This window comes from Scyliorhinus torazame, chromosome 17 (assembly GCF_047496885.1).
Source record: "Scyliorhinus torazame isolate Kashiwa2021f chromosome 17, sScyTor2.1, whole genome shotgun sequence".
Classification (NCBI taxonomy): Eukaryota; Metazoa; Chordata; class Chondrichthyes; order Carcharhiniformes; family Scyliorhinidae; genus Scyliorhinus; species Scyliorhinus torazame.
This window is the reverse complement of record NC_092723.1, coordinates 136,865,134-136,878,974: the sequence shown is the minus strand read 5'-3', so window position 1 is coordinate 136,878,974 and position 13,841 is coordinate 136,865,134. Positions and strand designations below refer to the sequence as shown.

Here is a 13,841-nt window from a genome sequence, read left to right as displayed (position 1 = left end):
CTCTCCTCGTCCCATAAAATGAGTGATACATCTGTCCCACCCAGTCCTTCCTTAACTGCAGGCGGTCCTTCTCCCTCAGGTGTCTCTTGCAGAAAGACTCTGTTGGCTTTCAAACTTCTTAAATGGGCCAAGACTCTGGATCTTTTCACTGGGCTGTTAAGTCCCCTGACATTCCAGGTGATAATCCTGGTGGAGGAAGTTTTGTCCCTCCCCACTTCCTGCAGGACCAACCATACTTACCTAGTGGACGCGCCCCTGCACTCCCCGTGGGGTTTCCCTTTGTTAGGGGGCAGTCCAAAACAGCAGCTGTCACTTTATGATAAGGTCCGCCCCCTGCGCTCCGGTGTTTCTCTTTGTGCAGTGGGCGCCCAACATAGCCACCATATGCTACATGGGTGCGCCCCTGCATTCCGGGGTTCCCCTTTGTTTTGGACCCTCCAAAGTGGCTGCGTGCGGCGCCATCTTGTTTCTCAGCCTGCACCTCACCTGCCGAAGCCAATCTGAAAACCAACCCTTTCTTCCTTTTGTGTTTCCTGTGTGTTCCTCCTCCCCCTGCCCCCCCGCCCATTTCCCCTTGTGCGTGCCCTGTCCCTGTCCCTCTCTTTTCCCCCCCCCCCCCCCCCCCCCCCAACCCCGTCCTCCCTTGCTGTCTGTCTTCCTGTGCTAGTTAGCCCTGGTAGTGTGGTGGCCCCCTCTCTTGGGGCTGATCTTGCCCTTGTCCCATGCCCGCTGTCTGTCCGCTCCATCTGCCTATGCCTCACCCTCCCCTGCATCCCGCTGCCCTCGCCCTTTCCTGTGACCCAGTCTTTCTGATCAGAGCGAGGCAGCACAGTCCCGCACAAACATACCATGTGTTCATGATGTCTCTTTTCCTCTCTCTTTCCACCTCTGTTCCGCCTTCACCGCTGCCTCGCCTACCCCTTGTCGAGGCTGTTTGACCGAACAAACTCGTTTGCCTCAGCCGGGGTGTTGAAATAGTGTTCCTTGTTCTGGAACATTACACAGAGCCTGGCTGGAAACAGCATTCCAAATCTTACCCCGTTCTTGTACAGGGGCAATTTGGCTTGATTAAATTAGGCCCTGCATGTTGCCAAGTCCGCCCCAATGTCCTGAGATACCCAGATTTTGTGTCCTTCCCAGGTTCTCTCCTTGGTCTGTCTCGCCCATTTCAGGATGCTCTCACGATCCTGGTATCAATGTAGCTTCACAATGATCGCCCTCCCTTGTTCCCCCGCTTTGGGTTTCGGTCGGAGCGACATGTGCGCTCTGTCGATGTCTGGGGGGGGGTTGGGGAAGCTGTCTTTCCTGACTAGGTTGCCCGGCATTTGGGCAACGTAACCTGCCGGGTTCCTGCCCTCGATCCCCTCTGGCAGGCTCACAATTCAAATGTTACGGCATCGGGACCTGTTCGTTTGGTCCTCGATTTTCCCTTTTAAGCTCCCCTGGGCCGCCACCAACCTTTTGACTTCTGCCTCCAGGGCGATGATCCTGTCGCTCTGGTCTGCCAATGCTTTCTTCAATTCGTGGATCGTTTTTTCCTGCGCTTTCACCTTCTTCCCCAGCCCATTGATCGCTTTTTACATGGAGGCCATCACCTCTGTCACCCTCACCTTGATCGTGACCTGAATTTTGGCCTTTATCGCCTCTCTCATTGCGGTCAGTTCCTTCGTAAGGAATGTCTTCCATCCGTCTCCAGGTGGTGGGGGAAGCCTGATGCTCGGGTTGTCGATCTCCCTCTCTCTTGGGTGGCCGGGGCCCCCTCGCCTTGTGGGTCTGCTGGCTCGTTAACCTGTTGCTGGTGACCTTTTCCACCGCTTCTGCTGTTCCTTCGAAACTTCGAGCTCCAATTCGCTGGCATGCTGGTTCTATTCCTTTCTCAGTTAAGGGTGAGTTGCGTTCGAATTTTCGGGCGAAATTCGCCCAAAAGTGCCTATTTGGTTATGGTGTGGAGGAGAGCCACCTGATGTCTGTCTACTCAGCACATCACCATCACCGGAAGTCCCAGGATGGGGACATTTGTGGTGTCTTCTCCTCCAGTGAGTTGTTTAATTGTCCACCACCATTTATCATTGGATGTGGCAGGACTGCAGAGCTCAGATCTGATACATTTGCTGTGGAATTGCTTTGCTCTGTCTTTACTTGCTGCTTATGTTGTTTGGCACACAAGTAATCCAGTGTTGTAGCTTCAGGTTGGCACCTCATTTTTAGGTATGTCTGGTGCTGCTTTTGGAAAACTCACTTGCACCCTTGTGGAACCCCTAGCATGGTGGTAATGGTAGAATGGGGGACATGCTGGGCCAGATTGTGGTTGAGTACAATTCTGCTGCTGCTGATTGCCCATAGCGCCCCAGCGCCTCATGTAAACCCAGTCTGAGTTGCTGGATCTGTTCACGTTATCCTCCATGTGAAGACGGGACTTTGGTTCCACAAGGACTGTGTGGCAGTCACTCTTACTCATACTGTCATGGACAGATGCATCTGTGGCAGATTGATGAGGATTTGGAATCACGTGGGGCCAGATCTAGTAAAATCTGCAGATTCCACACTAGTGAACCACGGGTTTTTACGACAATTAACAAAGATTTAGTGATCATTATTAGTCTTTTAATTCTACATCTTTTTTGATTGAAATTCAATGTGGGATTTGCGCCATGGTCTCCAGAGCGTTACCCTAGTTTTCTGGATTACTAGTCCAGTGACAGGACCAATATCCCACAGCCTCACCTTAATGACACATTTCAGCAAACTACAGTAGCACTTGATGACCAGAGCTCGGTCGCACAGCGGTTAGCACTGTTGCTTCACAGTGCCAGGGACCCAGGTTCGATTCCCGGCTTGGGTCATCGTCTGCGTGGAGTCTGCACGTTCTCCCCGTATCTGCATGAGTTTCCTCTGGGTGCTCTGGTTCCTCCCACAAGTCCCAAAGATGTTCTTGTTAGGTGAGTTGGACATTCTGAATTCTCCCTCCGTATACCCGAACAGGCGCCTGATTGCAGCGACTAGGGGCCTTTCACCGTAACTTCATTGCAGTGTAATGTAAGACTACTTGTGACAGTATTAATATAAGCCTACTTGTAATAATAATAAAGATTATTATTGAATAAGTCGATTAATTTCTTATTGTTTCCATGAAAACCCAAATCATCAGCTTTGGCAAATTCTTGCATATTTCCTGTATTCGATTCAACTTTTTTCAGTTGTAAAGTATATTCTTGTCAGCTTATCTGTTGTACCTAAAAGAGTTCCATCAAGTATATTAAACAAATATCTGATCACAAATCAGTTACCAGAACATTGGGATAATGATTAGAAAGTGACTAAAATGTGTACTGCTCTGTGAAATTCCAGATTAATCAGAGGGCTCTTTGCGCTATTTGTGTGGGACCGAGAGGATTTCCTTTGTACTTTCTGCATCTTGTGCGGATCCCTGTGAGAGTTTAGACAATAACTGGAAGCTTAGTAATTGTTAAAAGGTTTTTTGATGTCAGAGGTTTGGGAGTAGGCTCAAAAATACTTCCCTTCTGCCTGGCCCAATAAAGTTGACCATTTGGAAGTGTTAGCATTAGCTGGGAATTCACTTCTCCTGTAAATAAGAGTGGACTGGAACCGTGGTTATTTGGATTGGGGGGACTGGTTTGTAATGTTTACCTCTAAATAAATGCTTATAAAAAAGGTTTTTAAAATTTGGCACCAGTTCCTTTACGGAAGTAACTAGCTTTCTGGAATAGAACATGGTAGCAGAGAACAGCTCTGAAGCATTGAAAGGGGCAAAATAACTTAACATGAAAGATACTTATTTATGTTTTGGAGAAGTTGAGTTCAAAGAGGTGTTTGAGGACAATGGAATTAAAGAGAAAAAGATATTTGAGGGAAAATGTTCAGCTGGGTTGTGGTGCCTGTGTGGGGGAAATGTCTTGGAGATTGGATCCATGTGGGGAGAAGGTGGTGAATGTTTTTAATTTAAAGCAGCCAGCCAGTTTCAAGCCCAAAAGTTTTCTTTGTTTTGTTTTCAGGACACAAATTGTTTCTTAACCTTCACATTGAATTTGGAGGAGTTCCAATTCTTTTCTCGCATCTAGTGGTGCACTAAGGCAGGTTTTTATCTGTTTCTACAGGTAGTAATTCCCAGAACAAGTCGCTGGTCTGTCGCCAGGGGCTTATAGCTTGAGGAGCACCATTTCACATCAAAGTGTGGCTGACCGGGAGGCATCTCTTACTGCCAGCCATGGCATGTTTGGAAGGATTGCAGATTGACATACTCAAATTGTTTGAACGCACCTACTTTGGCCATCAAGTCCTGGGTGACACCCGATCCTGGAACCTCTGGCTCAGGGGCAGGGATGCTATCCAAAGTGAAAATAATTATTTGTTTTGGGTAATACTGGATTTTTATAGTTAAAATCTATAAGGGGGTGGTTGCCAAGCATGTAGTTTACTTGTGTAATTTGACTAAGTGAGTTTTTTGGTGGTTGTTCTGCAAGACTGTTTTAACTGTGTAACTTTAATCTTCTGTGTGTAAGTTGTTTTTTTGTTCCTAAATTATTAATTTTTTAAAAACCTAATGGTGTTCCTGGAGTTTTATGCTTTTGAGGTCAGTAGCTTTTTCCTCCTCATTTCCAAAATACAAGAAAAAGGTTTATAACAGTAAGACCGTTTTCCCTCTGGAATTAACATCTGTGATCCTCACAATTGCTTGGGTTGTCATGTCAAGATCTAGTTGGCTTACGACGAATTACCAGAAATGGTGCTGCCAGTCAAGTCTGTCCTCTGTGCTATAAAGACTCAGAGCACGAGCAAGGATGGAAACCAAATCAAGTTGCCTGTTCAAGGTGTCTAAAGGTGGAGGACCATGAGTGATTCTGCTTCTCCCAACAATGGGGCGGGGGGGGTGGGGGGTGGGGTGGGGGGGGGCGGGGCCGGGGGGGGGGGGCGGGGGCAGTGGTAGGTGATGGTTGCACCACACTGCATGTAGACAAGTATAGTCAACCTCTATATTAACGGCAACACCGAGATATTTAACAGATTTCTCAACTTCTTGTTAGGAAAGGGAAGTATATCGTGTGCTCCAACAGAAAGCCCATATAGTTCTGGCAGACAAGGCTACATGGTGCCTGGAGTGGCAAGGAGGAGCCTGGAGGAGGCAACTTTCCTCCAATTCTGTCCGATTGGTACCTTGCAGGATCCCTATTTTCAGCCAGAGATCTTTATGGTCAAGGACCTTGTGCCAGGCCCTTTACCCCATCTCCATTTCTGACTGAGGCCATGCCACTTCAATGTGTACACTTTCGGGACTTGTGTGGAGCATGCACACCTCTTTACAGAAGTGTTTTCTCTCTCAACGTTATCTTCAGTGGTATGATGGATTTCAACTACATCTTCAAGTTAAGGGACTGGATAGGGTCCTTTGACTTGGTGGATGTCTGGCAGAATCTCAACCTCAATTCTATCACTTCCACTTCCTTGAAAGGACCAAAGGAGGAGGGTCCAGAATTGACTGCCTTGTGAGTCCTTGGGGAAAAGGTTGGTGGTTGGGTAGATGGCCCTTGGAGCAAGGTTGTCATTGATCTGCCCAAGAGGGGTTATCTCTGGTTGCCTGGCTTTTCCCCTCCGCACAGACCACAAAACCTTTCCAATGGTCATGTCTTCTCAGCTTGGCATTTTTTTTTTATTCGTTCATGGACATCACTGGCTGGGTCAGCATTTGTTGCACATCCCCGAGGGCATTTAAGAGTCAACCACATTGCTATGGGTCTGGAGTCACATGTAGGCCAGTTCAGGTAAGGATGCCAGATTTCCTTCCCTAAAGGACATTAGTGAACCTGATGGGTATTTACAACATTCAACACTGGTTTCATGGTCACCTTTTAGACTTTCCATTCCAGATTTTTATTGAATTCAAATTCCACCAACTGCCATGGCAGGATTTGAACCCGGGTCCCCAGCGCATTACCCTGGGTCTCTGGATTGCGAGACCAGTGACAATACTATCACGCCACTGCCTCCCCCTGCATTGTAGTGGTCCAACCCACCCAGTCCGACATAGTCCCATGCCAGTTGATGCAGACTGTGAAAGCACTTGGGTACAGGCTCATTTTGTTACCCAGATCCAACTTCTGTGCACGGCTATGACGTCTGATTAAGGTTGATGGACCTTTGATAGCAGCCTTTTTGGTGTAAGCTCAAGAAACCCAGGATTTCCCTTTTCCCAAACCCAATAAAATCTACCACATGGGAGTATTAATTGTTTGCTGGTGATGACATTAATTGGGGATTCGCCTGTGTTCCTAGAGATGGGAACAGACTGATTAATGATCTCATAGTTCGGGATCCTCTTGGAAGGAGCGACCACAATATGGTGGAATTTAAAATACAGTTGGAGGATGACCAGGTAAAATCAAACACTAGTGTTTTGTGCTTAAACAAAGGCGATTACAATGGGATGAGAGAAGAACTACCTAAGGTAGACTGGGAGTAAAGACTTCATGGTGAAGCAGTTGAGGAACAGTGGAGAACCTTCCGAGCGATCTTCAACAGTGTTCAGAAAAGGTTCATACCGACAAAAAAGAAAGATGGTAGAAAGGGGAAAAATCGACCGTGGATATTTAAGGAGGTGAGGGAGAGTATCAAATTGAAGGAAAAAGCATACAAAGTAGCAAAGATTAGTGGGAGACTAGAGGACTGGGAAGTCTTTAGGGGACAACAGAAAGCTACTAAAAAAGCCATAAAGAAGAGTAAGGTAGACTATGAAAGTAAACTGGCTCAGAACATAAAAGCAGATAGTAAAAGCTTCTACAAATATATAAGACAAAAAAGAGTGGCTAAGGTAAATATTGGTCCTTTGGAAGATGAGAAGGGAGATTTAATAATAGGAGACGGGGAAATGGCTGAGGAGCTGAACAGGTTTTTTGGGGCAGTCTTCACAGTGGAGGACACAAATAACATGCCAGTGACTGATGGAAATAAGGATATGATAGGTGAGGACCTTGAGATGATTGTAATCACTAAGGAGGCAGTATTGGGCAAGCTAATGGGGCTAAAGGTAGACAAGTCTCCTGGCACTGATGGGATGCATCCCAGAGTGTTAAAAGAGATGGCTAGGGAAATTGTAAACGCACTAGTGATAATTTATCAAAATTCACTAGACTCTGGGGTGGTCCCAGAGGATTGGAAAGTAGCAAACGTGACACCACTGTTTAAAAAAGGAGGTCGGCAGAAAGCGGGTTATTATAGGCCGGTAAGATTAACTTCGGTTGTAGGGGAAATGTTGGAATCTATCATTAAGGAGGCAATAGCGGGGCACCTGGAGGAAAATTGTCCCATTGGGCAGACGCAGCATGGGTTCACAAAGGGTAGGTCGTGTCTGACTAATTTGGTAGAATTTTTTGAGGACGTTACCAGTGCAGTAGACAACGGGGAGCCAATGGATGTGGTATATCTGGATTTCCAGAAAGCTTTTGACAAGGTGCCACACAAAAGGTTGCTGCATAAACTAAAGTTGCATGGCATTGAGGGTAAAGTCGTAGCATGGGTAGAGGATTGGTTAACTAACAGAAAGCAGAGAGTGGGGATAAATGGGTGTTTCTCTGGTTGGCAACCTGTAACTAGTGGGGTCCCTCAAGGATCAGTGTTGGGCCCGCAGTTGTTCACAATTTACATAGATGATTTGGAGTTGGGGACCAAGGGCAATGTGTCAAAGTTTGCAGACGACACTAAGATGAGTGGTAAAGCAAAAAGGGCAGAGGATACCGGAAGTCTGCAGAAGGATTTGGATAGGTTAGGTGAATGGGCTAGGGTCTGGCAGATGGAATTCAATGTTGCCAAGTGTGAGGCTACCCATTTTGGGAGGAATAACAGCAGAATGGATTATTATTTAAACGGTAAGATGTTAAAACATGCTGCTGTGCAGAGGGACCTGGGTGTGCTGGTGCACGAGTCGCAAAAAGTTGGTGTGCAGGTACAACAGGTGATTAAGAAGGCTAATCGAGTTTTGTCTTTCGTTGCTAGAGGGATGGAGTTCAAGACTAGTGAGGTTATGCTGCAATTGTATAGGGTGTTGGTGAGGCCGCATCTGGAGTATTGTGTTCAGTTTTGGTCTCCTTACCTGAGAAAGGACATATTGGCACTGGAGGGAGTGCAGAGGAGATTCACTAGGTTGATCCCAGAGTTGAGGGGATTAGATTATGACGAGAGGTTGAGTAGACTGGGACTGTACTCATTGGAGTTTAGAAGGATGCGGGGGGATCTTATTGAGACATATAAAATTATGAAGGGAATAGATAGGATAGATGGGGGCAGGTTGTTTCCACTGGTCGGGGAAAGCAGAACTAGGGGGCATAGCCTCAAAATAAGGGGAGGTAGATTTAGGACGGAGTGTAGGGGGAACTTCTTCACCCAAAGGGGTGTGAATCTCTGGAATTCCTTGCCCAGTGAAGCAGTTGAGGCTCCTTCTTTAAACGTTTTTAAGAAAAAGATAGATGCCTTTCGAAAGAATAAAGGGATTCGGGGATATGGTGTATGGGCCGGAGAGTGCAGCTGAGTCCACAAAGATCAGCCATGATCTCATTAAATGGCAGAGCAGGCTCGAGGGGCCAGATGGCCTACTCCTGTTCCTAGTTCTTATGTTCTTATGAAACAGGCTGTTGGATTAAGAGGCACATGTTTGTAATATGTTTCTGTTTGTAAATAAATGCCCATAAAAGTTAGTAAAATATTGACTCCAGTTATTTCTTTACCAGCTTGGGTTATAATAGGATGCGTTGTGCTATGTTTGTGGGAGCATAGGTGATTTTAATGGATCATTTTTGTCATTTATTTGAAGTGTCCTGGCTTCTGGTGATGTGCAGGAGGATTTAAAGCATTGTACACCAGCCTCTCAGGCAAATGGAAGAAAAAATTATCACTAGGATCAGTTTGAATATCTCTTGGTAGTAAAGTGTGGCACTAAAACCATCACAGAATCATAGAAATTTACAGTGTGGAAGGAGGCCATCCTACCAATGGTGGCCATGCCGGTTAACAAGGTGTCAACCAGCCGTATGTGACATTTTGGCTCTTAGTCCATGGTCTTGTAGGTTACGGCACTGCAGATGCATATTCAAGTACATTTGAGGTATTATGAGGGTTTCTGTCTCCACCATTCTTTAAGGCAGTGAATTCTAAATCCACACCAACTTCTGGATTAATTTTCTTCTTCATGAATCCCCTCTAAGTCTCCTATCTCTTACCCTAAATCTATGCCCCTGGCCCTGGACCCGTCCACCGAAGGGAATGGGGCCACCTTATCTACTCTTATCTGGACACCTCATAATTTTGTATGCTTCAATTAGATCTTCCCTCGGCCTTCTCTGCTCCAAAGGAACCAACCCTGGTCGATCCAACCTTACCTTTAAATTCTCCAGTCCAGGCAACGTCCTCTCCTGTGCAATCACACTTTTCTTATAGTTTTATTACCAAAACATGGCTTTTGTGAGATACTGAAACTTGGGGGCACAGTTTAAAAATTAAGGGATCTCCCATTTAAGGCAGAGGGAGGAGAATTCTTTTTCTCTGAGGATCATCTGTGGAATTCTCTTCCCCAGAGAGCCATGGAGGCCGGATTATAGATTATTTTTAAGGCTGAGTTAGATTCTTAATCGACAAGGGGGTCAAAAGTTGTAGGAGATGCACCGGAAAGTAGAGTTGAGGCCACAATCAAATCATCATGATCTTAACAAATGGCGGAGCAGACTCGAGGGCTGAATGACCTGTATGTACATATGTTCTTGTCCACGTAATACTCCAGTTTCAATGTAACCTCCCTTCTCTTAGATGCAGTATTATTGCTGAGAGATAGAATATATCTGCCCACCCACCATCGAGGATCTTTGGCCATACATTCCAAGGTCCTGCCATACTTTTTGTATCCTACTCTTTGTTTTGTATTGGCTTGCCTTGTTAGCCTACCGCAAATGCATTTCCTCACATTCTCCAGATTGAATTCACTTGACATCTTTGTGTAGTCTAAGCTTTCTTCAAATGTTATAAACCATACAGCCAATTTATCATTTGCAGACTTCTTAATCATACCCCCTATATTCAAGTCCAAATCATTGCTATTGACCACACAGTGTGACTGATTATTATCGATACTGACCCGACTGGTTGAAGATTTGGTGAATGTGGTTGATGATGGGATTTTCATTTCCATTAATGATAATTGGAAAGGAGACGAGAGTTATTTTGGTAATTGAATACTTTGAGACTTGTACAGCTAAAGGTGTGTTATTAGATGCTTTGTGGATGGATTTAATTCCTGCAACAGCCTCCTGCAGAGTGTTGAATACGCTCCAGGGAGCCCCTTGTTCTGCAACAGCATTTTCTTTGTAAATTTGAAAGCCAGTTTTCAACATTATCTGAGTGATTGGCAGCTTAGTGCTCAGTGTATTTAGGAAATTTATTTTACAGGGCTTTTACAGACTGCACAGTAAGTATTCCTTCGTATAAAGAGATCAATGTAGCTTAAACAATACTTTTTCTAGACATTCTCATTCTCCAGTGTGACAGTGGCAGTTTTGCTGATGTCATCACAGGAAGCAGTTTATGGATTTGACCACGGGTAACGTGTGGAAGCTTAGTGTCTTGACACAAAACTGACTCCGAGGCGTAATTACCCCTAGAACAAAACTTGGTCAATGTCTATCAAGAAGGAGAATCAGGAATTTCCAAATATCAAGGGATTGGGGTGAAAGCATGAATGTCATAGGCGGAGGGGGGAAATGTCGGTGTTTGAGGAAGACTTGCATGTAAAGTGAAAAGGAGGACTTTTTGTGTAATTCCGTATGATCTTGGAAATTTAAAGACCATTCTAATCACGCATGCTTCTTCTATTTCAGGGCTGAGAAGACCGAGGTACTGAGTGAGGACCTTCTGCAGGTAAAGGATCTCATTTTGATTGCTTTTGAGGATTAGCATTCCATACATCAGGCAGTTGAAGATAGTTGCCCAGCATTGTGAATAGCATAAAAGCTTGTTGAATGTGAAGGAAGCGCCTCCGTATAGATCCAATCATGACGAAGCACACTCGTCATGATTTTTCTATGTCAACATTGTGTGTGTGTATATGTTTAAAGCATAATTAAATATGAGCGAGAAATTCTTCTGTCATGGAGGAAGACCTGGATTCTGGATACTTTGAAGTATTGACCCCTTTGGCAGACTGAGTTAGGACAACAAATAGTTTTTAATTTTATTACCAATTTTATCATTCCATTTACAGTAGTAGATGTGCAGCCTCGACATTGCCCGTACGTGGTTGGTGGTCCTTAATGTCATGGTAAAAGTCCAGGTGAACAGCAGCTGACTATAAATGTAATGCAACATCTGAAGAATGTAGAGATTACTGGGGGGTAAGCAAATATACTGGGTGAAGGGATGTTGCTGTAATTAGTTGAATGCATTCTTCCAGGTATCGCAGTTCCCAACCTAGAAATTAACCAAAAGCTGGAAGGCCTCTCATTTGGTTTTGTTATGAAACCCAAGTTACCTTAATCTTGAGTGCGGATATCGGGAATTCCAAGTCCCGATGGATCTCTGACAGGAAGAGGCCCCAAGAAGAGGCCGGCCATGTGCTTAAGATGTCAGAGTCCCGATTGCAAAAGCAAATCTTCTTTGCCCAGCTCTAGGAAGGCTTGTGGACAAGACGAGGACAAAGGAAGCGTTTCAAAGACACCCTGAAGGCTTACCTCGGGAAATGCAACATATATATCAACACCTAGGAGACCCTTGCTCAGAAGAGACCTACTTGGTGAACCCCCTGATTGAAGGGACTGAATTCTTTGAGGACACCCAACAACAAGAGGAGGCCTGGAAAAGGAGCCAGAGAAAGGAATACCAGCGATCTAGAGTCCAAGGACCGATCCCACTTTGCAGAGACACCTGCCAAGTGTGCGGTCGAAGATGTGGCACGCGGATTGGGCTCATCAGCCATGCAGGAACCCATGACTAGTAACACTGAGTTTTAAAAAATTAATTTATGGGATGTGGACATCACTGGTTACGCCAGCATTTAGTGCCCATCCCTAGTTGTCTTTCAGAATATGTTGGTGAGTTGCCTTTTTGAACTGCTGCGGTCCTTGAGGTGTAGGTACACCCACTGTGCTATTAGGGAGGGAGTTCCAGGACGTTGCTCCAGTGACGGTGAAGGAGCGGCGGTATGTTTTCAAGTCCGGGTGGTGAGTGACTTGGAGGGGAACCTCCAGGTGGTGGGGTTCCCGGGTATATGCTGCTCTTGTCGTTCTAGATTGTGGTGGCCGTGGGTTTAGAAGGTGCTGTTGGAGGAAGGTTTGAATGTTTGTGGAAGGGGAACAATTAAGATGACTGCTTTGTCCTGGATGGTGTCAAGCTTCTTGTGTGTTGTTGGAGCTGCACTCATCCAGGCAAGTGGCGAGTATTCCATTACACTCCTGACTTGTGCCTTGTAGATGGTGGACAGGCTTTGGGGAGTCAGCAGCTGAGTTAATCACTAGGATTCCTAGCCTTTGACCAGCCCTGGTAGCCACGGTATTAATGTGGCTAGTCCAGTTCAATGATAACCCCGAGGATGTTGATTGCAGTGGATTCAGCAATGGTAATGCCATTGAATGTCAAGCGGTGGTGGTGGTTCAATCCTCTTTTGTAGGAGATGGTCATTCCCTGTCAATTGTGTGGCACGAATGTTCCTTGCCACTTGTCAGCACAAGCCTGGATATGTCCAGGTCTTGCTGCATTTGGACATGGACTGCTTCATTATCTGAGGAGTCACGAATGGAGCTGAACATTGTACAGTCATCCACTAACATGCCCACTTCTGACCATATGATGGAAGGGAGGTCATTGATGTAGCAGCTGAAGATGGTTGGGCTTAGGGCACTACCCTGAGGAACACCTGCAGTGATGTCCTGGAGCTGAGATGATTGACCTCCAACCACCACAAACATCTTCCTTTGTGCCAGGTATGACTCCAACCAATGCAGAGTTTTCCCCCTGATTCCCATTGACTTCAGTTTAGCTAGGGCTCCTTGATGCCATAGTAGGTCAAATGCTGCCTTGATGTCAAGAGCTGTCACTCTCACCTCGCCTCTACTGTTCAGACTCGTTGGTGAGTGATTGACGAAGAAGAATTCAGCCTGGTTTTCATTTGTATTGCAACCTGAGATCTGTCGTAAGCATCTTTTTTATTGTGTTTCATCTTCCCTCTCTTGACATTCAGGGAGTTTTGGGTTTGTTTGGCCTATCTTTCCTTGTCGTTTGAATGTACCTTGACTGTACCATCTTTTTTATCTTTATACAATTAGGGAACTGAAAGAAGGAGTGTAAGATGATAACATTTTCCTTGGGCTCAGATGATTTTTGTTTTTGAAAAACATTTATTAAGGCATTTAAAATTTTATAATAGTAACTGTAACCAGTACAAATATAAACATAATGCAAGGATCGCCTCCCTCCCTCACAAGTCCCACCGCCTCGAAACCGTAATCTAAACCCCCCCCCCCTCCACACCTCTGCTGACAGTTTTCTCCAAAGAAGTCGACAAACGGCTGCCACCTCTGGACGAACCCTAGTATTGACCCTCTTGGGGCGAACTTAATTTTCTCAAGTCTGAGAAACCAAGCCATGTCACAAAGCCAGATCTCTGAATTTGGGGGCTTCGAGTCCCTTCACACTAGCAATATCCGTCTCGGGGCTGCCAAGGAGGCAAAGGCCTCTCACCCACTGGACTCCCGAATCTTCCGACACTCCGAAAATCTCTGGACTTCTCTCTTTCTCCCCCCCCCCCCCCCAACCACCACCACCACCAGCTCATCTTCCCATTTGCGCTTTAGCTC

General features: G+C 45.7%; 1 protein-coding gene across 2 annotated transcripts in view; it reads left to right on the top strand.

Annotated features, from left to right (window-relative positions):
• LOC140394177 (rho GTPase-activating protein 44-like) overlaps positions 1–13,841 on the top strand; it is an 86,675-nt gene that overhangs the window by 54,882 nt on the left and 17,952 nt on the right. For both annotated transcript variants that reach the window (XM_072481128.1, XM_072481129.1), the window contains exon 2: positions 10,872–10,911. In XM_072481128.1, coding sequence (XP_072337229.1) covers positions 10,872–10,911 — 40 coding nt within the window. The remainder of the gene's footprint in view (positions 1–10,871; positions 10,912–13,841) is intronic.